This window comes from Phocoena sinus, chromosome 16 (genome assembly GCF_008692025.1).
Source record: "Phocoena sinus isolate mPhoSin1 chromosome 16, mPhoSin1.pri, whole genome shotgun sequence".
Classification (NCBI taxonomy): Eukaryota; Metazoa; Chordata; class Mammalia; order Artiodactyla; family Phocoenidae; genus Phocoena; species Phocoena sinus.
The window spans coordinates 73911605-73938665 of NC_045778.1; the positions used below are offsets into that span (position 1 = coordinate 73911605).

General features: G+C 36.7%; 1 protein-coding gene across 2 annotated transcripts in view; it reads right to left on the reverse strand.

The window, feature by feature from the left end:
• Positions 1-27061, reverse strand: part of MCMBP (minichromosome maintenance complex binding protein) — a 68909-nt gene that overhangs the window by 40490 nt on the left and 1358 nt on the right. For both annotated transcript variants that reach the window (XM_032607507.1, XM_032607506.1), the window contains exons 2-4: positions 6823-6908; positions 6059-6199; positions 5886-5927 (exon numbers count right to left, since the gene is read on the reverse strand). In XM_032607507.1, coding sequence (XP_032463398.1) covers positions 5886-5927; positions 6059-6199; positions 6823-6908 — 269 coding nt within the window. The remainder of the gene's footprint in view (positions 1-5885; positions 5928-6058; positions 6200-6822; positions 6909-27061) is intronic.

Below are 27061 nucleotides of genomic sequence, written 5' to 3' on the forward strand. Positions count from 1 at the left end.
AAACTGTAAAAAATACAAACACATGGAGGCTAAATAATATGCTACTAAAAAACCAAGAGATAACTGAGGAAATCAAAAACTACCTAGAAACAAATGACAATGAAAACACAACAACCCAAAAGCTATGGGATGCAGCAAAAGCAGTTCTACGAGGGAAGTTTATAGCAATACAATCCTAACTCAAGAAACAAGAAAAATCTCAAGTAAACAACCTAATCTTACATCTAAAACAATTAGAGAAAGAAGAACAAAAAAATCCCAAAGTTAGCAGAACGAAAGAAATCATAAAGATCAGTTCAGAAATAAATGAAAAAGAAATGAAGGAAACAATAGCAATGATCAATAAAACTAAAAGCTGGTTCTTTGAGAAGATAAAATTGATAAACCATTAGCCAGACTCATCAAGAAAAAAAGGGAGAAGACTCAAATCAACAGAATTAGAAATGAAAAAGGAGAAGTAACAACTGACACTGCAGAAATATAAAGGATCATGAGAGATTACTACAAGCAACTATATGCCAATAAAATGGACAACCTGGAAGAAACGGACACATTCTTAGAAAAGCACAACCTTCTGAGACTGAAGCAGAAGAAATAGAAAATATAAACAGACTAATCACAAGAACTGAAATTGAGACTGTGATTAAAAATCTTCCAACAGGGCTTCCCTGGTAGCGCAGTGGTTGAGAGAACACCTGCCGATGCAGGGGACATGGGTTCGTGCCCCAGTCCAGGAAGATCCCACATGCCCCGGAGCGGCTAGACCCGTGAGCCATGGCTGCTGAGCCTGCACGTCCGAAGCCTGTGCTCCGCAACGGAAGAGGCCACAACAGTGAGAGGCCCACGTACTGCAAAAAAAAAAAAAAAAAAAAAAAAATCTTCCAAACAAAAGCCCAGGACCAGATGTCTTCACAGGCGAATTCTATCAAACATTTAGAGAAAAGCTAACACCTATCCTTCTCAAACTCTTCCAAAACATAGCAATGGGAGGAACACTCCCAAACTCATTCTATGAGGCCACCATCACCCTGATACCAAAACCAGACAAAGATGTCACAGAAAAAGAAAACTACAGGCCAATATCTCTGATGAACATAGATGCAAAAATACTCAACAAAATACTAGCAAACAGAATCCAACAGCACATTAAGAGGATCATACACCATGATCAAGTGGGGTTTATCCCAGGAATGCAAGGATTCTTCAATATATGCAAATCAATCAATATGATATACCATATTAACAAACTGAAGGTTAAAAAACCATATGATAATCTCAATAGATGCAGAAAAGGCTTTTGACAAAATTCAACACCCATTTATGATAAAAACTCTCCAGAAAGTGGGCATAGAGGGAACCTACCTCAACATAATAAAGGCCATATATGAGAAACCCACAGGCAACATCGTTCTCAATGGTGAAAAACTGAAACCATCAGGAACAAGACAAGGTCGCCCACTCTCACCACTATTATTCAACAGTTTTGAAAGTTTTAGCCACAGCAATCAGAGAAGAAAAAGAAATAAAATAAATCCAAATAGGAAAAGAAGAAGTAAAGCTGTCACTGTTTGCAGATAACATGATACTATACACAGAGAATCCTAAAGATGTTACCAGAAAAATACTAGAGCTAATCAATAAATCAGGTAGAGTAGCAGGAAAATTACATAAAATTAATACACAGAAATCTCTTGCATTCTTATACACTAATGATGAAAAATCCAAAAGAGAAATTAAGGAAACAATCTCATTTACCACTGCAACAAAAAGAATAAAATACCTAGGAATAAACCTATCTAAGGCGACAAAAGACCTGTATGCAGAAAACTATAAGACACTGATGAAAGAAATTAAAGATGATACAAACAGATGGAGACATATACCATGTTCTTGGATTGGAAGAATCAACACTGTGAAAATGACTATACTACCCAAAGCAATCTACACTTTCAATGCAATCCCTATCAAACTACCAATGGCATTTTTCACAGAACTTAGAACAAAAAATCGCACAATTTGTATGGAAACACAAAAGACCCCAAATAGCCAAAGCAATCTTGAGAAAAACGGAGCTGGAGAAATCAGGCTCCAGGATTTCAGACTATACTACAAAGCTACAGTAATCAAGGGTTTCCCTGGTGGTGCAGGGGTTAAGAACCCGCCTGCCAATGCAGGGGATATGGTTCGGACCATGGTCCGGGAAGATCCCACATGCCACGGAGCAACTAAGCCCGTGTGCCACAACTACTGAGCCTGCGCTCTAGAGCTCCTGAGACACAACTACTGAAGCCCGCATGCCTAGAGCCTGTGATCCACAACAAGAGAAGCCACCACAATAAGAACCCCATGCACCACAACGAAGAGCAGCCCCTGCTAGCTGCAACTAGAGAAAGCTTGCGCACAGCAGCGAAGACCCAACACAGCCAGAAATAAAATAAATAAAATAAATAAAATTAAGAAAAAAAAGCTAAAGTAATCAAGACAGTATGGTACTGGCACAAAAACAGAAATATAGTTCAATGGAACAGGATAGAAAGCCCAGAGATAAACCCATGCGCATACAGTCACCTTATCTTTGATAAAGGAGGCAAAAGTATACAATGGAGGAAAGATTGCCTCTTCAATAAGTGGTGCTGGGAAAACTGGACAGCTACATGTAAAAGAATGGAATTAGAACACTTCCTAACACCATACATAAAAATAAACTCAAAATGAATTAAAGACCTAAATGTAAGGCCAAACACTATAAAACTCTTAGAGGAAAACATGGGCAGAACACAGACATAAATCACAGCAAGATCTTTCTTGACCCACCTTCTAGAGAAATGGAAATAAAAACAAAAATAAACAATTGGGACCTAATGAAACTTAAAAGCTTTTGCACAGTGAAGGAAACCATAAACAAGATGAAAAGACAACCCTCAGAATGGAAGCAAATATCTGCAAACAAAGCAATGGGCAAAGGATTAATCTCCAAAATATACACAAGCAGCTCATGCAGCTCAATATGAAAAAAACGAACAACCCAATCCAAAAATGGGCAGAAGGCCTGAACAAACATTTCTCCAAAGAAGATATACAGATGGCCAGCAAACACATTAGATGATGCTCAACATCACTAATCATTAGAAAAATGCAAATCAAAACTACAATGAGGTATCATCTCACACCAGCTAGAATGGCCATCATCAAAAAATTTACAAACAATAAATGCTGGAGAGGCTGTGGAGAAAAGAGAACCCTCTTGCACTGTTGCTGGGAATGTAAATTGATACAGCCACTATGGAGAACAGTAGGGAGGGTCCTTAGGAAACTAAAAATAGAACTACCATATGACCCAGCAATCCTACTACTGGGCATATACCCTGAGAAAACCATAATTCAAAAAGAGTCATGTACCACAATGTTCATTGCAGCTCTATTTACAATAGCCAGGACATGGAAGCAACCTAAGTGTTCATCGACAGATGAATGGATAAAGAAGATGTGGCACATATATACAATGGAATATTACTCAGCCATAAAAAGAAACGAAATTGAGTTATCTGTAGTGAGGTGGATGGACCTAGAGTCTGTCATACAGAGTGAAGTAAGTCAGAAAGAGAAAAACAAACAAATACCGTATGCTAACATATATATATGGAATCTAAAAAAAACAAAAAAAAGTTTCTGATGAACCTAGGTGCATGACAGGAATAAAGACACAGACGTAGAGAACGGACTTGAGGACACGGGGAGGGGGAAGGGTAAGCTGGGACGAAGTGAGAGTGTAACATTGACATATATACACTACCAAATGTAAAGTGGGTAGCTAGTGGGAAGCAGCTGCATAGCACAGGGCGATCAGCTTGGTGCTTTGCCACCACCTAGAGGGGTGGGATAAGGAGGGTAGGAGGGAGGCTCAAGAGGGAAGAGATATGGGGATATACGTATGCATATAGCTGATTCACTTTTTTATACAGCAGAAGCTAACATAATATTGTAAAGCAATTATACTCCAATAAAGATGTTAAAGGAAAAATGAAAAAAAATTAACTCCCTTTAAATAAACAAGTTATTTTATTAAATTTTTTCAAAGACAGTGCTCATGGTAATCCCACTGTCTCTCTCATTAAAAGCTATCAGAATTAGCCCATTAAATAGGAATTTAGTGAAATACTCATTACGAGGTAGCTCTGAGATGAGATTTAAAAGTCAGATATTATTCCTTAGAAAAGGCATATTCTCTATTTCAAATATACTTAGAGATAAGAGGCAGAGAGGACCCAAGATGTAATATTGAAAAAATTATTTCACCAAACACATATTACTTTTAGAGTACCAAAAAAAACCCCTTAAAAGTAAATAAAATCTATATTCTGTTTTTTAAGAGAAAAAGAAAGAAAGAAAGGAAACAAAGAAAGAATCCCAGAGATATCAATTGAGCCTGAGATAATATATATAAGCTAAGTTTTTTCTGTGTATTTCTTTCCAGGGCCAAAGTTCCCTTTTCCTGGTATGGTGCTTTTACTTATGACTCTTTAGCAATGTAGTACAAAATAAAAACTCTTTGCCTTTGGGAGTGTCACAGATAGACAGTCTCACCTATTTCATTTTCCCATTTCCAGAGGCTGAGATTGTTGAGCTATAGAGACACTGCATTATTGTGTACTAGGAAAAAATATGTGTATTAATTTATTAGCCTAATATGGCTTAGGGCCCCTCAAACAAGGGATGCAGAAAACCTAAAGTTGATTCATTAGACTTGTACAATGGTGCATGCTATGGGACACCCTAAAGGAAAAAGAAATGGGAGAGCTGGAGGCCATCATGTGTAAGATTAAACGAATCCATCATTCATGAGTCTGTTATTCTAAGTAAGTATAGGAAGTTATCATTTTTTCTTTATAGCAACCTTTCAAATTAGGGCTTTTCTCCCATACAGATCAGCCCGCTGGGCTAAAACATTTATTCAACAGAAACAATTTATACTGTGAATTAACAGGCTAGGATTAGGGTTTATATATCAACCTCTTGAGGTTTGGGTAAGCAGGAGTCAGACTCCCAGAATGTAAAAAGCCCTAAATAACCTGATTAAACTAAGATTCTGGACTGCAAAGCAGAAATCTAATAGATCCAGAATGGAGGCAACTACTGAGGCTCACCCTTCTACTGGGGTCGTGCCTCAGCACCTGCCTGGTCAATCCCCACCTGTGATACTTGTTTTCTTTCTAACAATTGAAAATTACCACCTGTGTTTCAATAGTACCACATGAAAAACACACAAAAAGCAAAATATGAGATATTTTTAGTTAATATATTTTGACATGCTGATAATCTTCTTCTACTATTAAACCAGAAATAAGTTTTAAACTTTCCCCAGTCACAATGCCAGGCATGTTGAACAGGTGTCTGAATGAAATTAAGTTTAATTCTGCATGTTGTTCTTCTACTATCAGAAAAGCAATACCAAAGAAAATGCAGATATACTGTGGTTTCTCTAATTGCTTTTCTAGTAAGTTTCTATCTCAAAACTACCCCTTTTACAACTATAATTATATCCAGGATTCTGTCTTCTTCCCTTTCCCATTACTGATATGTAAGAGAGTTTCTATTACTTCCTTTTATCAAAGAAAGCTTAAGTTTACTTTTTTCCTCCCAGGAAAAGAGGGCAGGATTTAATCAAATTTAATTAAGCACGTGTAAAGCCCTAAATTAATCTTCTTTCATTTTTCTTCTACGTTTCATTTTAAAAGGACTTATCATGACCTGTAATTTTAAGAAGCAGGTATATAGGTATTAGGAAAAGAAAGGAATTAATTTTATCATTTACAATATTCCACCTTCTAAGAGATTTTTATATCAAAAAAAAATCGTATCAGTGAATATATTTTAAGTATACATACCCCACACTCTGCTACATCTCTATATTTTCCAAAATGAAGAACCTATGACCCAAAGCAAAAAAATAACAGTATTATATCAATCTATCAGAATCAAAATTACCATAAACAACACAAGGACAAAATTAATACTACTAATTGTAAACAGTAAGTTTCATGAATAAAGCAATACATACACGTGCTTTTGTGTTTCGGTTAACGGTTTCATAAACTCCCATGTAAAATTCAGGGTCAAACATATCCTGAATCATGCAACGGAACTTGACAAAACTGTTAGGTTTCAAATAATGAAGGGGAACTTCATTCAATGATGGTACCTTTAACGAAAACGAACAATCAAGTCAAAATATTCTGTGTATAAAACATTAAGCACATATACAAAGACATATATATCCAGACTCAAACCGCAATTCACACACACACACACACACACACACACACACAAAACATCAAGGGAGCCAAATGATCTCAATGGTTAATATAACACAATTGCTAAACAAAAGTACTTCCTGTGTTCTTGCAAGTTTGTATGATGACATTTGACTATAATGTAAAAGGATGCTTTTCCTTCATAACACTTTCCAATTAGCAGAAAGGCATTTGCTTTGTTGAGCTCTTCTCTTAAAACTCGTACATGTCAACTCTTTTAAAATGAAGGTAATAAAACAAAAGATAATCGAATCTCTCACAACTACCCATTTTTTCATGGTCAATTACTGCCACCTAGAGGCGCCAATATAGAAGCACTTATTTGCTTGAATTTAAGTTTAAGTTGCAAAAGAGACCAAAAACCTTTTAATACATATGCACTTAAAGCACAGGGCAGTGAACATTAATTTATATATATTTAAACTGTATGTGGATTACTGCTCTACTGTGAGAAACTGCAAGTCTGCCCAACCCTCGCCACCCCCTCCCCCACCAAAAGCAATGAGCTCACCCATTTAGGAGCATTATTTTCCTTCAGCTTTTCCTTAAAATACTCAATTACTTTCTTCTCCCAGCCAGGATTAACTCCATTTTGAGCTGAAAGAAAAATATACTGTTCAAAGCTGAAGGTACAATCTGTAATAAGAGACAATGTTCACACATTAGTTTAGTGTGCACCTTATTGGAAGCACTGAACAAGACACCAGAAGCTGCCCTGTGGGGGGTTGGATATTACAATCAGGGTGAGGCTGACACCCTGCAGGCTCTCAGGAGCTAACAATCTCCTGAGGACACCCACAGAATGAGATACGAGGCTCCCCAGACAAAGCAGAACAGGAGCCATCATTTGAAAAGCAGACTGATCTTCGAAAACATTTTTATACAGATTTTAAAAAAATTTTACAATTACCCTGAAATGAAGAGCAGAGAGTGGTGGTGTGGGTTTTTTTAAAGTTTTTATTTGGGAATAATTTCAAACTTTCAAAAAGGCACAGTGAAAAATGTCACAATGATAATTACAAAGAACACCTGTAACCTTGCCCCATTTACTTTATTTGCTTGCTCTCTCTCTCCCACATATTTTTCTGACTCACCTGAGATTACATTACACACATCATTTATTTTTACCTTTAAATAGTTCAATGTGTTTCCTAAGAATAAGGAGATTATCTTATATAACCACAGTACTTGTTATCAATCTCAGGAAATTCAAAATTGATACATTTTATCTAATCTACCATCTATATTCCAACTTGTCATTTGACCCAACACTATCCTTTATTGCACTTTTTCCACTTCAGTACAGGACCCAGTCTAGAATCACATACTGCTTTTAGCTATCGTGTTTTTTTTATCTCCTTTATTCTGGAACAGTTTCTCAATCTTTATCTCTTATGACACTGACACTGCAGAATACACACCCTTTATTAAAGAATAGAAATCTCCTCACTGGGTCTGTCTGACGTTTCCTTATGAGTAGATTGCAGTTACGTGTTACCAGTCAGAGTGCTACATAAGGATGCTGTGCCCTTGTAGGTACATCATTTAGAGACAAGATGTCCATCTTCCCCTCATCGATGACGTTAATTTTCATCACCCAAAGTGACAGCCAATTTCTCCACTGTAGTTACTTTCTTCCCCTTACAACTAATAAGCAATCTACAGGAGATACCTCAGACAATTATCATGAAACTTGCCCTGCTCCCAAGATTCAGCATCCATTTTATGCTTCTTGCAATGATGATTGCAAAATCAGAGAAAGCTGTTTTTAATGTCATGTTAAAGAAAACCAGACTTTGAAAAATTATGGGAATTGGTCAAGACCAAAGAGTGAATCATCAACAGAATTAGGAATATATGTTTTCATGAACTAGAACTACCTAACCATAGCTGGTCAGTACTTCCACCATCACACAGGTACCATACTCATCACACAGGCGCTATGGAGATGTGGCGCAAAGGAATTCTGTCTATATTTGTTGTGGAGCTGATTCTGTTAGAAATACTCATAAAATCCTGCTAATACCATGCTGCAGCAGAGATTCCAAATGCTTTCACTTAACTGAGCAAAGGACAGTTCTTAAAAAGAACTTGTGGAGGTGAAAAACGAGGAAGTTATTCTGATGTGCAATGAGGGTTAAATCTACTACTAGTAAACCAGTCCTCAAAGCTTGGTCCCCAGACTAGCAGTATTAGCACCACCTGAGTGGTTGTTAGGCAAATTCTTCAGCCCATCCAAGACCTACTGAATCAGAAACTCTGGAGGTGAAGCCTAGCGATTCATGTTTTAAAATACCCTCGAGGTGATTCTGATGCACACAAACACTTGAGAACCACTACTCTACTAGACACATGCCAATAAATGATTACTGAATTGGACGGTGGGGGAAGGGGACCAGAATGGGTATTTTTGCTTCTAGTCCAAATGGATGTTTAAAGAAAAGACCTACATGCAGCCATGACTGCGAACACCACTATGCTGACTGCATTTGTGTAAGAAACTTGAATATACCACATCACAGGTGATGAAGCTACATCAAAGAGTGATTGGGAAGCAGTAAGTTACTTCTAAGTAACTTACATGTATACAAAATGTTCTTAAGTAAAGGCCAGCTTACTAATATCTGGTACTGCTGGACAATTAAAGGACTACAATAGATAATTCCAAAATTATCAAGAGTACAATAACTGGGCTTCCCTGGTGGCACAGTGGTTGAGAATCTGCCTGCTAATGCAGGGGACACGGGTTCGAGCCCTGGTCTGGGAGGATCCCACATGCTGCGGAGCAACTAGGCCCATGAGCCACAACTACTGAGCCTGCGCGTCTGGAGCTTGTGCTCCGCAACAAGAAAGGCCGCGATAGTGACAGACCCACGCACCGCGATGAAGAGTGGCCCCCGCTTGCCACAACTAGAGAAAGCCCTCGCATAGAAACGAAGACTCAACACAGTAAAAATAAATAAATTAATAAACTCCTACCCCCAACATCTTTAAAAAAAAAAAAGAGTACAATAACTATCCATTATTTATTAAGCCTACTGTGTGCCCAGCACTCTGCCAGGTGCTATCTGGATATTTAGAATTGAAGGAACTTAAAGATAAGATAAGCTATGGATAGAATAACAGGCAAAAGCAAAGAGAAACTAGCGTAGGTCAAAAAAATCTCAGTGAGGGCTTCTGAAAGAGGTGTTTGAGCCAGGCCTGGGAAGAAGGGCAGAACTGAAACATGTTGAGGTATGACAGATGGGCATATTCCAGACATAGAGCACTCTGGGGCAAGAAAGAGTAATGGTAAACCAAGGACAAGGATGGACACTACCAGAAATTCAAATACATGGAGCACAAAGTGCCTGGAAAAGAATAAAGCTACTGAACAAAAGGAAGATGAGGTCAAACACATCACAGAGTTTTCAATGCCAGGCTACAGATCTGCTCTCTATTCACAAACAATTCACCTTTACATTTCCAGGGTCTAGCAAGGGCCTGGGACATAGCTATCGGAGTTAGAGAAATAAACATTAAATAAGTACAATGTAGAGAAAATAGGTTGTTTTGCAAGACTAGCATCCATTTCCCCTTTTTCTAGTGACAGTGCCTCTTTCTGAGGGAGGAACCACAGCACCGTTACTCCCAGCCCAAGGGTGGACCTGACCTAGACCTCACAGTGGTTCTGATGATCAGTTTAGGGATGCATCAATCAAGGACAATCCTGGGAATAAGGCTTAGTAGCTGGGTTCAACATTATAGGTTATAATCCCGCAGCTGCATGTGGCCACAGTGACCAAGGTCTGTCTGAAAACTAAGCCATCCCAGAGGAAGGTGGAGTAAAAAGGCTGATTTCTGTAGACACAGTGTGAAGTATTTGGCTGTAATTCAGCCTGACGTTAACCCTCTCAGGAACTGTTACCTGAGACAACGCATTCATCTTCTCTGGTTTAAGCAGAATCGAGTTGGGCCATTTGCAACCAAGAGACCTGCTGAGCACACACATATCACTCTATTATATTTCCCATGAATTCCTGGCCATCTGAATGTGGGCACCACTGCACTCAATCCTGCCCTAGTTTAAGTGGTCAGGGGAACTGAGGAACAAAAAATATATACACTTTCACGTTCTCACCAACAGCATATGAGGGTTCTATATAACCTCACCAACACCTGGTCTTATCAATCTTTTTAATCCTAGTCATTGTGCTGGGTATGCAGTAATATTTCACTGGGGTTTGAATATGCATTTCCCTAAGGACTAGTGATGTACACCTTTTCATGTTTATTGACCATTCCAATAAATCCTTTTGTGAGGTGCCTGCTTATTAATTTTGCCCATCTTTTAAAAAAATGATTTTGTTGGGAATTCCCTGGCAGTCCAGTGGTTGGGACCCCACGCTCTCACTGCCAATGGCCAGGGTTCACTCCCTGGTTGGGGAACTAAAATCCCACAATCCACGCAGTACGGCCCAAAAAAAAAAAAAAGATTTTGTTGTGGCATCAATGATTTGTACAAATTTTGTGTATTCTGGATGCAAGTCTTTTGTCAGATATATGTAGGGCAAGTATTTTCTCCTAATCTGTAGCTTGCTTTTTGACATTCTTAATGGTGTCTTTTGATGGGAAGTTTTCAATTTTGACGAAGTCCAACTTTTCAATTTTTTCTTTTATGTTTACTGACCCCAAGGTCATAAAGATATTCTCCTGTTTTTCACTTTTCACATTTAAGTCTGTAATCCATATCAAATTAATGTTTTTGATTATAGTGTGACATAGACATCAAGGCTCATTTTTTTCCAAAAAGATATCCATTTGTACCAGCATTATTTAATGAAACAACTTTCTAGCAGTAAACTGCTTTGGCAAACAGAGTAACAATTAACTGTCACACATCTACCAAAGAGAAAATATGCAAAAAATAACCACTCACTAAACATATGCACTCACTAAACCCATGGTCAAAGACAGGAACTTCACTCATACACTGCCAATCTTTCCTGCTATATAATTAGCAAACTATCATAGTTCCAAGTCCATCAGTGATGAGAAATAGATGTTGTGACTGGGGGAAAGTCTCCTGGTTGGTCCTCAGCAGCAATAAATGATAGATTTTTAAAAAATAAATCAATAAATAAATTGCTTTGGCACTGTCAAACTCAATTCATTGTATTTACATTAATGTATTTCTAGACTTTCTGTTATGTTACACTGATCTAGTTGTCTATCCTTATGCCAATACCATATTGTTTTAATCACTATAGCTTGATAGTCTTAAAATCAGGTAGTTATGTTCTTCATCTTTGTCTTCAAGTCTGTCTTGATTATTCTAGATCCTCAAGTTTTCTAAATAATTTTGAGGAACAACTTGTCGACTTTTATATAAAGTCTGCTGAAATTTTGATTAGGTTTATATTGCATAGTATAGATTTGAGGAGAACTGACATCTTAACAATATCGAGTCTTCCAAGCTATGAACTCTCCCATGGGAGAGAGCATAAGGAAACCTATGCATAAATTCCAAGAGACTCCATCTGTCTTTTCCCCTTGTGATCTGGCTGTGTATCCTTACCATGCTGCTTTAATAAATCTTAGCCAGGAGTACAACTACATACTGAGTCATATATGTCATTTTAGTGAATCTCCAAACATACGGTTGGTTTTGGAACCCCCAACACATAAGTGTATCAATAGTTCATTTCTTTTTTATTGCTGAGTAATATTCCACTGTTCAGCCGAACTACAATTTGTTTCTCCATTCACCTGTTGAAGGACATTTAGATTGTCTCCAACTTTTGATGACTATAAATAAAACCATTATAAACACTTGTATGCAAGTTTTTGTGTGAACATAAGCTTTCATTTCTCTAGGGGAAAAAACCTAAGAATGCGACAGCTAGATATATATATATATGTGTGTGTGTGCATGTATATACACATACATATATATATATATATATATATATATATTATATACGACTAACATTTTAAGATTCTGCCTATTTCCCAGAGTGGCTGTACCATTTTGCATTTTCACCAGCAACGTATAAGAGATTCAGCTGTTTGCATTCTTACCACTACCTGGTATTGTCAAAATTTTTTTTAAATTTTAGTTCTAGGGCTTCCCTGGTGGCACAGTGGTTGAGAGTCCGCCTGCCGATGTAGGGGACACGGGTTCATGCCCTGGTCCGGGAAGATCCCACATGCCACGAAGCGGCTGGGCCCGTGAGCCATGGCTGCTGAGCCTGCGCGTCTGCGACGGGAGAGGCCACAACAGTGAGAGGCCCGTGTACCGCAAAAAAAAAAAAAAAATTTTTTTTAGCTCTACCAGTAGTTGTGATATCCCATTATGCTTTAAATTTGCATTTCCCTAGTGACTAATGATACTGAATTCTTTTCATGTGGTTATTTGCCATCCTTATATCCTCTCTGGTGAAGTGTCCATTCAAATCTACTTAAATCTTTTGCCCCTTTTTAAACTGGCTTAATAATCATTACATTTTCCTTATATATTCTAGATATGTCCTTTATCTGATATATGATTTTCAGGTATATTCTCTCAGCCTTTCATTTGCCTAACAATGTTTTTGCAAAACAAAGTTTATAATTTTGATGAGGTCCAATTTATCAAATTTTTGTTTTTATGCATTGTATCTTTGGAATTATGTCTAAGAACTCATAGCCAAACCCTGGGTCATGAAGATCTTCTCTTTATTTCTAAAAGTTTAACAGTTTAAACACTTAGATCTATGACCCATTTTGAGTTTGTCTTTCTATAAGGCATGAGATTTAGGTTGCAAGTAATATTTCTGCATTTAAATGTCTAATTGTTCCAATATCTTCATTGAAAATAATCTTATTTTTCTATTGAATTGGCTTTTGTATATTTGTCAAAAGACAATGACGGCAACAAGAATGTGCCTTAAAAACATGCTAAGTGAAATAATACAGACAAAAAAGACAAATACTGTATCCACTTATATGAAGTACCTAGAATAAGCAAATGCATAGAGACAAAAAGTAAAACTGAGGTTCCAGGTGGGCAATGGAGGGAGAGTGGACCTGAGAGGAGGGAACTCCATTTTATCTTGAGTGAGTCTGGATAGTAGGTGGCTGTGGTAGACAGAATAATGCACACACACACCCCCGCAAAGATGTCCACATTCTAATCCCCAGAACCTGTGAATATACTGTTACATGGCAAAAGGGAATTTAGGCGGAGCTGACCTTAAAACAGGGAGATTATCTGGGGGGATCCAAGGTAATTACAAGGGTCCTTAAAAGTGGTAGGAGGCAGAAGAGGAAGTCTGAGTAAGAAGATGTGAGAAAAACTTGACCAGCTGTTGCTGGCTTTGAAGATGGAGGGGGGGCCACAACCCAAGAAATGTTGGCAAACTCTAGAAGCTGGAAAAAAGACAAGGAAGTAGATTCTCCCCTAGAGCCTCCAGAAAGGAATGCAGTCCTGCTGACAACTTGATCTTATCCCAGTGAGACCCAAATCAGACTTCTGACCTCCAGAAGTGTAAGATAATAAATTTATGTAACAAATGCTGGAGAGGGAGGAGAGAGAAAAGGGAACCCTCCCACACTGCTGGTGAGAATGAAAGTTGATGCAGCCACTATGGAAAACAGTATGGAGGTTCCTCAAAAAACTAAAAATAGAGTTACCATATGATCCAGCAACCCCAGTCCTGGGCATATATATGGACAAAACTATAATTCAAAAAGATACATGAACCCCTATATTCACAGCAGCACTATTCACAATAGCCAAGAAATGGAATCAACCTAAAAGTCCATCGACAGATGAATGTATAAAGAAGATGTGGAACATATATACAATGAAAACTACTTGACTATAAAAAAGAATGAAGTAATGCCATTTGCAGCAACATGGATGGACCTAGAGATTATCCTACTAAGTGAAGTAAGACAGAAAAAGACAACTACCATATGACATCACTTATATGTGGAATCTAAAATATGACACAAATGAACTTACCTACAAAACAGAAATAGACTCATAGAGAACAGACTTGTGGTTGCCAAGGTGGAGGCGGGTGGAGGCGGGATGGATTGGGAGTTTGGGATTAGCAGATGCGAAATAGTATACATAGAATGGATAAACAACAAGGTCCCACTGTATAGCACAGGGAACTATATTCAATATCTTGTGTAAATCATAATGGAAAAGAATATAAAAAAGAATGTGTGTGTGTGTATATATATATATATATCTGAATCACTTTGCTATACAGCAGAAATTAACACAACATTGTAAATCAACTCTACTGTAGTAAAAAAATAATTTATGTTGTTTTAAGCAACTAAATTTGTGGTAGTTTGTTACAAAAGAAATAGGAAATAAATAGGGTGTTTTTTAAGGAGTTGGTCGATTTCATCCAAGTCGTTCAATTTATGCCCATAGAGCTGTCTGCATGATTCTTTTCGTGTCTGTATTATTCTTTCACATGTCTCTAACAGTATCTCCCATTTTGTTCCTGATGTCAGTAATCTTTGTCTTCCTTTCTTTTTTCTTTGCCAGTCTGAAGATGCATATGAATTTTATTGATCTTTTTGGGTAAAAAAACAGAACACCCAACTAGCTTTGGGTTTCATTGATATGCTGTTTTCAACTTCATTCATTTCTGCTCTATATTATTTCCTTTGTTCTGTATGATTTGGGTTTATTTTGCTCCTCTTTTCTAGTTTCATAAAGTATAAGCTTAAATTATTGGTTTGAGACCTTTCTTCTCTTCTAATAAATGCCCTTGAAGTCTCTCAGTACATCTTTGGCTTATCTCACAAATTTTGATATGTTGTGTTGTCATTTTCCTTTAGTTTAAAATATTTTTAAATTTCCCTTGTGACTTCTTTTTGATCCACAAATTGTTCAGAATGTTATTTTCACAAGTCTGAATTTCTTGTTATCTGTTACTGATTTCTATTCTAATTACATTATGGTCAGAGAACATACTTTGATGATTCCAATTCTCTTAGGTTTGTTAAATATTTGTTTTATGACTTAGGATGTGGTTTACCTTGGTGAATGAATGTTCCATGTGCACTTGAAAAGAATGTGTATTCTGCTGTTGTTAAGTAGAGGGTTCTACAATAGTGAGATCTATTTGACTGATGGTGTTCTATATCCTTGCTGCTTTTCTCTCCACTAGTTCTGGTACAGTTCTGAGAAGAGTAGTAGCATGTCCGACTATAATTGCAGACTTGTCTATTTCTCCTTTTTAGTTCTGTCAGTTTCGGCTTGTATTTTGAAACTCTTGCTAGGTGTATTTACATTTAGGTCTTCTTGGTGAACTGACTATTTTATCATTATGTAATGCGCCTCTTATTCTTCTTCTCACACAACCTTTCCTAAAAAGAATTTAAAATTTTAAAAGACTCCAATAAAGAGGTAGACACAGGATCCAAGAAACAACAGAATTCATGAATGCAATGGACAAAAAAAAATCCCAGTATGAAAACTAAGCAACAAACCTAAAAAGCAACTGACACAAATTAAAGGAGTGATTCAACAGGCTCATTAAAGAACATCCACGAAAAGATAACAGTCCGGAGTAAAAAAAATGATGTGAATAAAATGCCAGGAGAACTTAGTGAAAATGATGTCAAAATTCTCTTCAGTGGGGAAAAAATGCAATAATACAAATATAAATAAATTAAATTTTAACACACTACTGCTTAAGAAAATAAGATACATATATACCGGACATAGCCTCCAAAATACATAAAGCAACAACTTTCAAAACTAAAGAGAAAAAAAATAAAACAGCAATCACAATTAGACTTTTCCACAGCTCTCTCAGAAACATAAATTAAGCACAAAACACAAAAACAAATAATATAGCAAAATGAATAAGATAAGTTCTCTAATAAATATATAAATATCCAAACAGAGAGTGTATTTTTTAAGTACACAGGACATTCACAAAAAGTTCTATGTACTAGCCACAAAGGAAACCTCAATAGATATGAAACATACAATGTTTTCTGACCAAAATGTGACAAGGTAAGAACTCAATAACAAAAGGAAAGCTTAAAACAACTGCATCCTCATGTCCTTGATGATTTAAGAAAAAACAAATAAACTTATACTATTAAAAAATCCTTAGTTTAGAAAGGAATATGGAGTGATAATTATCAAATACTCTTGGATGACAAAGAAACCTGTACAGGTTAATATCTGTGGGCTACTAAAGTGGTGTTCAGGAAGAAAGTTACAGATTTTAACACATTTATCAAATACCAAGAGAGAATGGAAATAGATGAGTTTATTAGCATTCAAGTTAAGAAGCTAAAAAAAGAGCAATAGGGACTTCCCTGGTGGCGCAGTGGTTAAGAATCCGCCTGCCAATTCAGAGGACACGGGTTTGAGCCCTGGTCCGGGAAGATCCAACATGCTGCGGAGCAACTAAGCCCGTGCGCCACAACTACTGAGTCTGCGCTCTAGAGCCCGTGAGCCACAACTACTGAGCCCACGTGCCACAACTACTGAAGCCCACGCGCCTAGAGCCCGCGCTCCACAACAAGAGAAGCCACCGCAATGAGAAACCCGTGCACCGCAACAAAGAGCAGCCCCTGCTCGCCGCAACTAGAGAAAGCCCCCACGCAGCAACAAAGACCCAATGCAGCCAAAAAATAAATTAATTTAAAAGAAAAAAATTTTTAATTAAAAAAAAAAGAGCAATAAAACAAACCAAAAAGTAAGAAAGGAAATAAAGCTAAGGGCAGACATCAATGGAATGGAGAACAAAAACACCAATACAAATGATTAATATTAAGACAGACAAATTTTCTGGCACGCCTGTACAGGAGAAAAAGATAAAAAGAAAGAAAGAATAAAATATACAAATAAATAAAAACAACAGGATACAAATAAGACACAACACTATAAGGAAAAAGTAACAAAACTTTAAAAGAAGAAATGCTATAGATAAATACTAAAAACTATATATAATATCATGAAGTATGAACTAATAATTTTGAAAATTCAGATAAAATGGATAAATTTCTGAAAAAATATAAGTTGCCAAAATTGGCACAAGATTAGAAGACTGAGTTCTTATTTTTATCACAATTTGGTCAAAAAAAATTGTAGGTCCAATATCAATGAGAGAAACAAAAGAAACAGTAGCTAATCCTTCCTCCCAATCCCATGAAGTCCCAAGTCCAGAAAATTCTGCAAAGTTTCAGGACAACTTCACAAAAGATAAAGAAGCAAAACTCCTATATAAACTATTAACTTCTGAATCCAATGGAATATATATTAAAAAAATCATGTTCAAGCAGTACTTTTATCCCAATAATGCAAAACAGTTTGTTATTAGAAAATCTATCAGTGTAATCTGCCACACTAAAAGATTAAAGAAAAAAAAATGACCTTCTCGGGGGATACAGAACCAAGCACTTGATGAAGTCCAAGACCTATTTTATTATGAAAAACTGTAAATTATGGCTTGATATTAAACCTTGGGGTTTAAGAGAAATGATTTTACCTTGCTCTTAAAAGACTATTCTTAAACCAAAATAATTTAATGACAAGATAGTTTATACATGGCAGTTTGTACCTCTTAATCTCCTACCCCTATCTTGCCACTCCTTCCTTCCTCTTCCCCACTGGTAACCACTAGTTTGCTCTCTATATCCATGTATTTCTTTTTGGTTATATTCAGTAGTTCATTTACTCTGATTTTTAACCTTTCTAACATGATCAGACGAAGCACAAATTATAGTCACAGATAGAATATAAATATTATAAACTTTGGTAATATACAATGACTGACACAAATTTGGTAGAAGCAATGGAGGGCAGTAAAGAGACACTAATTTCCTCAGTGAAAGCCTTGAATTAGTATCTAAAATTGTTGGAGGAAAAAAGAATATGCCTGTAAATCTAAAAGGAAAGCAACAGAAGAATTAAAAATAGTATAAGTGAGAAACCAGAAGCTTTTTCACTAAGAACAGGAACAAGGTAAGGATGCCCCCTCTCTCACCACTCCTTTTCAACATGGTACTGGAGTCCTAGCTAATGCAGTAAGACAAGGAAGGGAAATAAAGGTATATGGATAGGAAAAGAAAATAATAAAACTCTGTTTGCAGATGACATGGTTTTCCACATAGAATACCCAAAAGAATCAACCAAAAAAACCCTCCTGGCACTAATAAGCTATTAAAACAAGGTTACAGAATGCAAGGCTAACATACAAAAGTCAATCACTTTTCCTATGTACTCCCAGTGAACAAGTAGAATTTGAAATTAAAAACATAGTGTCATTTGTAGTAGCATTCCCCAAAATTAAGTTTTTGGGTATAAATCTAACAAAATATGTATAAGATCTAGAGAAGGAAAGCTACAAAACTCAAAAGAAATCAAAGAAGAACTCAATAAATGGAGAGACAGTCCATGTTCATGGGGAGGAAGACAATATTTTCAAGATGTTGCTTTTTCCCAACTTGATCTATACATTCAACGCAATTCCAATCAAATTCCAACAGGTTATTTTGTGCATACTGACAAACTGAATCTAAAGTTAGAGAGAGGCAAGAGACCCAGAATGGCCAGCAATAGTGAAGAACAAAGTTGGAGGACAAAGAACCCTTAAAACTCAATAAGAAAATGAACAACCCAATTAAAAAATGTGCCAAAGACCTGAACAGACACCTCACAAAAGAATATATACATTGTGACCACCTAGAGGGGTGGAATAGGGAGGGTGGGAGGGAGACGCAAGAGGGAGGAGATATGTATAGGAGATATGTATAGCTGATTCACCCTGTTATAAAGCAGAAACTAACACACCATTGTCAAGCAATTATACTCCAATAAAGATATTTTTAAAAAAAGAATACATACAGGTGGCAAAAGATGCACCACATTGCAAATTAAAGCAACAATGAGCTACCTCTACACTACAAAATCCAGAATACTAACAAATGCTGGAGAGGATGTGGAACAAGAGGAACTCTCATTCATTGCTGGAGGGAATGCAAAATAGTACAGCAACTCTGGAAGACAGTTTGGCAGTTTCATATAAAACTAAACATACTCTACCCATACCAATGGCACTCCGTGGTACTTACCCAAAGGAGTTGAAAACTTATGTCCACGAAAACCCTATACACAAATGTTTATAGCAGTTTTTATTTGTAACTGCCAAAACTTAGACGCAACTAAGATGTCCTCCACTAGGTGAATGGATAAGTAAATTGTGGTATACCCAGACAATGGAATGTAGTGCCAAAAAGAAATGCACTTATCAAGCTAGGAAAACACATGGAGGAAACTTAAATGCATATCACAAGTGAATGGAGTCGATCTGAAAAAGCTACATACTATATGATTCCAACTATATAACATTCTGGAAAAGGCAAAAAAAACTATGGAGACAGTAAAAAACAGATCAGTGGTTGCCAGGGGTTAGAGGGGAGAGGAGGATTAACAGGCAGAGCACAGAGGATTTTTAGGGCACAGAAACTATCCTGTATGCTGCTATGATGAATGTATGTATGTACATATTATTATACATTTGTCCAAAGCGACAGAATATACACCACCAAGAATGAACCATAATGTAAACTACGGACTTTGGGTGATAATGATGTGTCAGTGTAAGTTCACCAATTATAACAAATGCACCACCCTGGTAGTAGATGTTGATAACAGAGGGGAGACTATGCATGTGTGGGGCAGGAGGTATTTGGGAAATCTCTATGTCTTCTGCTCAATTTTGTGGTGAACTTAAAACAGCTCTAAAGAAGTCTTCAAAAACGAGGATGGGGGGAAAAGTACACATTGAGACTCAAATGGAAGTAAAATATATATTGTTTAGAATAATGGTTGTAAATTATAAATTTTACCAAAGTATAGTAGCTAATGTTTAGTGAACGCTTAAAAGACTATGCCAGGCACTATTCTAAGCACTTTATATGCATTATCTCATTTAATCCTTTTAACAGGCTTAAAAACTGGATTCTCTTATCAGTCCCATTTTACAGATGATAAAATTGAGGTAAAGAAAGGTTAATTAATTTGACATGTTTACACTCAAAGTTAGGAAGTAAGAAGGGCCAAGCAGTGACCTACTACAGAAGTGGTAGGAGTAGTCTACCCTAAGTGCTAGCAATAAGAGATACATTTCCTGCAGAGAATTTAAAAATAATAAAACCAACAAAAATTCATTCTGCTTCTACCATCACTCTGAATTGGCAATTCTAAACAATGTCAGTTATAAAATATTCTTCCTTGGAAAAGCTTTTGTTGGTATTAATCCCAAACAATTGTGCGAAATAAACTAAAACTACTGCTGAGTTTTAGTAATATATGTGGTAGTATCAAATTAGCAAATTTTTACTACTTAACCTTTCATGAATATTGCATTCTACATAATAGTTAATTTGAAGAATCCTCAGTTACACACTTGGCTCCCAACAGACACAGCTACATGAATATGTCTGGATAGTAAATTTCTCAGTGGTACACAACAGTCCAAATTTGGTTAGAGCAGTTAGTATCCCCCAAGCCCTGTGGTACTCTAGAGTCCTACATGTATACAAAAGATTTTAAATAAACAAACAATAACCCAGTGATTGTAAAGATGAAGAAGGAGAACTTGAGTTACTTCAATTCTATCTTCCATGGGACAACTTGTTGGAATTGTTATTTGTGTTTAATAAATCAGTGAAACAGTGAGAAGTGAGAGGTGCAGTAGGTGCAAATTTTACTCATACATGAAAATTTTACTGAATCTGAATCATATCTTAAAATTGAAATGTATTCTTCTTAAATGGCTATTTGTTTTAAAGCTAAAGAATGAATTATGAAAATATGTTAGTAACATCAGTGGAAAGATTTGGTATCTCTCTAATTTGTGTCTTTTGCAGATGTTTCAGTTTTATCAAAATTCACTTATTAGTCATCGGACAATTCTTTATATAAAATATTATATCAAACTATAACTAAAAGACCAAAATTCAAACTATTAGGTTGGTATAAACACTACCAAGTAAACAGTTGAGTTTTGTCTGCTGAAACTTACTAAGTTATTCTTAATACAAAGAATTCATTAATTATACAATTAATACAAACTTATTCAAATCTAAAATGTGGTACCTATACCAACATGAAACAACATCAACATAACAGAACTCAACAAAAAAAGTTCTAAAATGGGCAGGGAGAAGTTGATAGAAGCAATGTCTAGATTTATTTTGAAAATATGTAATTACCTTAAGCACTGCATATAGCTTTATTTCATGATTATTACTGAAAATAATTCTGTAGTATAAAGAAGGGATATATTAAAAAATGATTATAGACAAATATCCTGGGTATGGCCCTGTAGTTAAGAAGCAGTCTGGCTCTAGAATCTGTAATCTTTTTTGTTTTGTTTTTTGTTTTAACATCTTTATTAGAGTATAATTGCTTTACAATGGTGTGTTAGTTTCTGCTTTATAACAAAGTGAATCAGCTATACATATAAATATATCCCCATATCTCCTCCCTCTTGCGTCTCCCTCCCACCCTCCCTATCCCATAGAATTTGTAATCTTTACTATTCTCTATTACCAAAAGAACTAAACGCACTACACATTCAATGCAATCCCTATCAAAATGCCAAGTGCCTTTTTTTGCAGCAATGACAGACTGATCCTAAATTCATATGGAAATACAAGGGATTCTGAAGAGCCAAAACAATCTTAAAAAAAAAAAAAAAAAGGAACAAATTTGGAGGACTCACATATCACTTCAAAACTTACTACAAAAAAAAAAAAAAAACTTACTACAGGGCTTCCCTGGTGGCGCAGTGGTTGAGAATCTGCCTGCCAATGCAGGGGACACGGGTTCGAGCCCTGGTCTGGGAAGATCCCACATGCCGCGGAGCAACCAGGCCCATGAGCCACAACTACTGAGCCTGCGCATCTGGAGCCTGTGCTCCACAACGAGAGGCCGCGACAGTGAAGAGGCCGGCGCACCGCGATGAAGAGTGGCCCCCGCTTGCCGCAACTGGAGAAAGCCCTTGCAAAGTAAACGAAGACCCAACACAGCCAAAAATTAAAGTAAAATAAAATAAAGAATTATTCTGCACAAAAAAAAAATAAAAACAACTTACTACAAACCTACAGTAATCAAGACAACATAGTACTGGCAGAAGGGTAAACATATAGATCAACGGAATGAAATTGAGAGTTCAGAAATAAAGCTATACATCTATGGTCAATTGATACACACACATACACATTTTTTAAACAAAGTTGCCAAACCCATTCAGTGGGGGAAGAATAGTTTTTTCAACAAACAGTGCTGTGGGGCTTCCAGACTGGTGGACACAACCACATACTGAAAGGGTAGCGCACCCTAGTTCCATGGAGACAGAAACTCTTCCACAAGGGACCCTTCCACACCTTGCCCTATGTACCTCTTCATCTGCATCCTTTTTGATATCCTTCAAAATAAACTGGTAAATGTTAAAACACAAACACACACACAACGTGCTGGGACAACTAGATATCCACATGCTAGAGAATGAATTCGGATCCCTACCTCATACCATATACAAAAATTAATTCAAAATGGATCCAAGACCTCAATGTAAGGAGCTAAAACTTAAAAATTCTTAGAAAGAACATAGGTGTTAATCTTTGTGACCTTGCATAAGACAATGGTTTCCTAAATATGACACCAAACGCATAAGCAACTAAAGGAAAAAGAGATAAATTGGACATCATCAAAATTAAAAATTTGCATCAGAAGACACTATCAAGAAAGTGAAAAGACAATTTATAGAATGGTAGAAAATATTTCCAAATCATATATCTGATAAGGGTCTAATATTCAGAATATATAAAGAACTCTTATAACTCAACAGTAAAAGACAAAACCCCAATTTAAAATCTGCAAAGGGGAATTCCCTGGCAGTCCAGTGGTTAGGACTCTGCACTTTCACTGCAGAGGGCGCAGGCTCAATCCCTGGTCGGGAAACTAAGATCCTGCAAGCTGCGTGGCGTGGCCAAAAAAAATAAAAATATCAACAAAAACCTGCAAAGAACTTGAAGAGACATTTCTCCAAATGAGATATATAAATGGTCTATATGTATATGAAAAGACACTATTATACTATTATCATTACAGTAATATAAATCAAAATCACAATGAGATACCAGTTCACCCCCATTAGGATGTCTATTACTAATAAAACAATAGATCATAACAAGTGTTGAAGTGGACTGGAGAAATTGGGACCCTCATACATTGCTGGTGGAAGTGTACGATGGTGCACACACTTTGGGAAAAAGTTCCAGCATATAATTACCAGATGGCCCAGCAATCCGACTCTGAGACATATTACCAAGAGAACTGAAAACATATATTCACACAAAAACTTGTACATGAATGTTTATAGCAGCACTATTCACAATAGCCAAGTGTTCACCTATGGATAAATGAATAAACAAAATATGGTATATCCATACTATGGAATATTATTTTTGGTCATAAAAAGGAATACAGTCCTGATACATGCTACAACATAGATGAACCTCGATAACATTATGCTAAGTTAAAGAAACCAGACACAAAAAGCCACAAGTTATATGTGCCCATTTATATGAAATGTCCAGATTAGGTAAACCATAGACAGAAGTAAATTAGTGGTTGCAAGAGAAGGGAGGAGGGGGCAACTGGGAGTGGCTGCTAACAGATATGGGGCTTCTTTCTGGGGTGATGGAAATAATGTGGTGATAATTGCACTCATAGTGAACATATTAAAACCCAATGAACTGTACATTTTAAAACAGTGAATTTTATGTTATATCTCAATGAAGAAAAAAGAACTATAATCGGAAACAGTTAAAACTGGTGACCTCAGTGGGAGAAGAGCAGCATACTTCTACTCTTCATTTAATACTATCATGCTGGGTTTTTTTAACCATAGGCAAGTTATTATTCAATAATGTTAAAATTCATATGTGTACATGTATATATATCTACATATATGCACATGTATAGATATATGTATTTATGCTTTTGCCACAGCTGCCCAATCCATTCATCTTCTCTGAGAACTTCCCCCACTGCTGAGGTATGGGCCTCAATAGTTATGACTATCCTACATAACACTGCCCTGGCCATAGCTGACTAGTGGACCCCTGACTCCATGGTGGGCCAATCAGATTCTCTAACCCTGGAATTTGGGATTAAGATAAAGATGCTAGCTCAAGTGGGTTGGAACTGACAGGTGAAACTGGGAGCTGTGGAACAGAGAAAGATAAAGTTTGTGTGCAGAGATGAACATAGCCTAAGGGAGAAAAACTGAGAAGCGCTGCTTGGTTGGATTCCTGCTAGTTTTCCAATTCCATTCAGCAGTCTCTTGGGATACCAAGCCACCCTCCCTGCTTTTGGGTTTTGTAGCCTTATAACAAATCACTTTTTTTCAGTGGTCTAACAAGGGCCAGGTGGTAGGAGAGATCGAAGGTGGGTACAGACAAAAGGGGGTGAACTGTCGGTACAGAATCATGGTGACAATAAAAAAGCAGACAGACTTTTAGATGATTTTATTATTGCTTTAAATTCTCTAAAATACTAGTGATAAAATATTACTCCTTTCCCTCCTCCACACACCAATGTCCTTTTTTTCATGAGCTAGTCTAGTTCTAGTTCTGTTAGATATGACCAAAGTGCCTTGAATATAATCAGAACTAATGATCCTGACCCAACCAGCAAACTGAAGAGAACGTACATACAGAATCAGTTGATAAGCATTCCTACTTTTCTGAAATTAACAGCAGTTATTAATTCACGGGAAAAAAACTCCTTCTTTAAAATAAAAAATGATTAAAAGAAAAAGAAGTATACAAAACTTTTTCTCATCTAAGATTCCTGCTCTTGTTTAAGGGAAGCAATTTAATATGGGTCAGTAAATGAACAAGCACTGTGGGGACTGAGCCATCAGCATTATGCACACAACAGAGCCCAATAAAGTATTCCTAAATCTTAAGCCTTTGGCCCTCAAGATTCTACATATAAAATCTTTTAGAAACTGGTACAGAAACATAAAAGGCATTTTATGAAGGCTTATAGGAAAAAATTTACATACGAACACTTGTAATATGGCAGATACAAATTCAAAATATGGATTGGTTCACGAAGATGAATTATGATTCACACAGTTATGATTGGCCTCTAAGAGAATTTCAAAGTTTCTTATCCAAACCAAGAAAAAAGAATTAGGATTTGCATGTGAGAGGAACTCATACCTGGTACGATCACATCGCATTCTCTGAACCAATACAGTGTCCACCAGGACTGTCCTTAGTTTAGATTTGTGGTCACAGTAACCACCACAATTTATACCATTGCTGATTGATTAATCAGTCTTTCCACTGCCTCTCCTCAGCAAATGTTCACGGAGCCCTTCTGATGTACAGGTACATTCTAGGTGAATAAAGCAGATACACGGCCTGAATTCCCAGGGTTAAAATACAGCCGAGGAACCCAAGAAATAAGTGATTTCAACAACATGCTTTACAAGCTAATTTCTAGGCCACACAGGATCCTATAATTACATGCAGCAGGAGGTACCTAACTGAGGTTCCCAAAGGAAGAGTAAGATTTAGCCAGGAAAGTGGCCCTGGGAGAGGAAGTGGGGACCAGGCAAAGGAAATAGCCTATGCAGAAAGCCTAGAGGCAAGGTTCAAAATCAAATAACTGAAAGAAGGTTCAATATGAGGGGGAATATAGTGATGAGGTCTGAGAGCTGGGCAGGGGTGGGGCCCAGAAGCTTCATAAACCACGACAGACGGGCACTCCTTTTCCATCTGGGGGAAAGATGGATTCAAAACAATTTCCTACTAAACCAAAAAGAGTCTACAAGTTTAACACCTCACTTACTTCTCACACAAACATACCTGTAAATGCTGTTATGATAAAGTTATTCAATATATTCACAGTGATAGGAAAATATAGCAAAAATATATACTATACATCAGAACAGCTTCTACAAAAACATCATGACTGTAAGTATTAGTTGTTTTCTCTGTAAGACACACCTGTATGAGAATAAGACATTCTGGAGGGAAACACATCCACAAGGTCCACAACACTACACAAACTTTACAAAATACTGTGAGGCCAATATTTTATATCCAAATTACACCTTTTGTACTATAATGAGTCGTCTGCCTCTTAGGATCATACATGCAGGAGACAAAATCTGACACAAATACATTCAAATACATACCAAATATAAAATCATCTCATTGATCCAGCAAGACTAGGATAGGGGTATTTCTCATAAATAAATTTTCTAAACATCAATAATGGGAACTTCACCCTTTAAGCACCAAAACTTATTTTTGAAAGATTTTTCCTAAAAAGTATTTACGCCCCTGAACCCTCCTAAACCTACTGTTCAACTTAATCTTCACTCCACATTTTGGTGCCATCACTTTGGAAATCAATTATTAGTTCCAGTATTCATTACGAACGTCAATCACTAGGATTCAGTGGAGAGGTATATGCCCCTTCCTCAAAAGCACCCTTGATGGATATACAGTGATTCAAAAAAAAAATTTTTTTTAACAACATATGCATAGTTTTAAATTTCTTCTTTATCAGGTTGTCGGTGTTCACTGCCTACACTCCGGTTGCCTATCCAGCCCTTCTCCTCATTTGCTGCTTCTAGTTTCAGCCTGGGAAACCAGCTAACTAAACTAGTTCAAATTATAAGGAAAATGAATGAAGATTTGCTGAG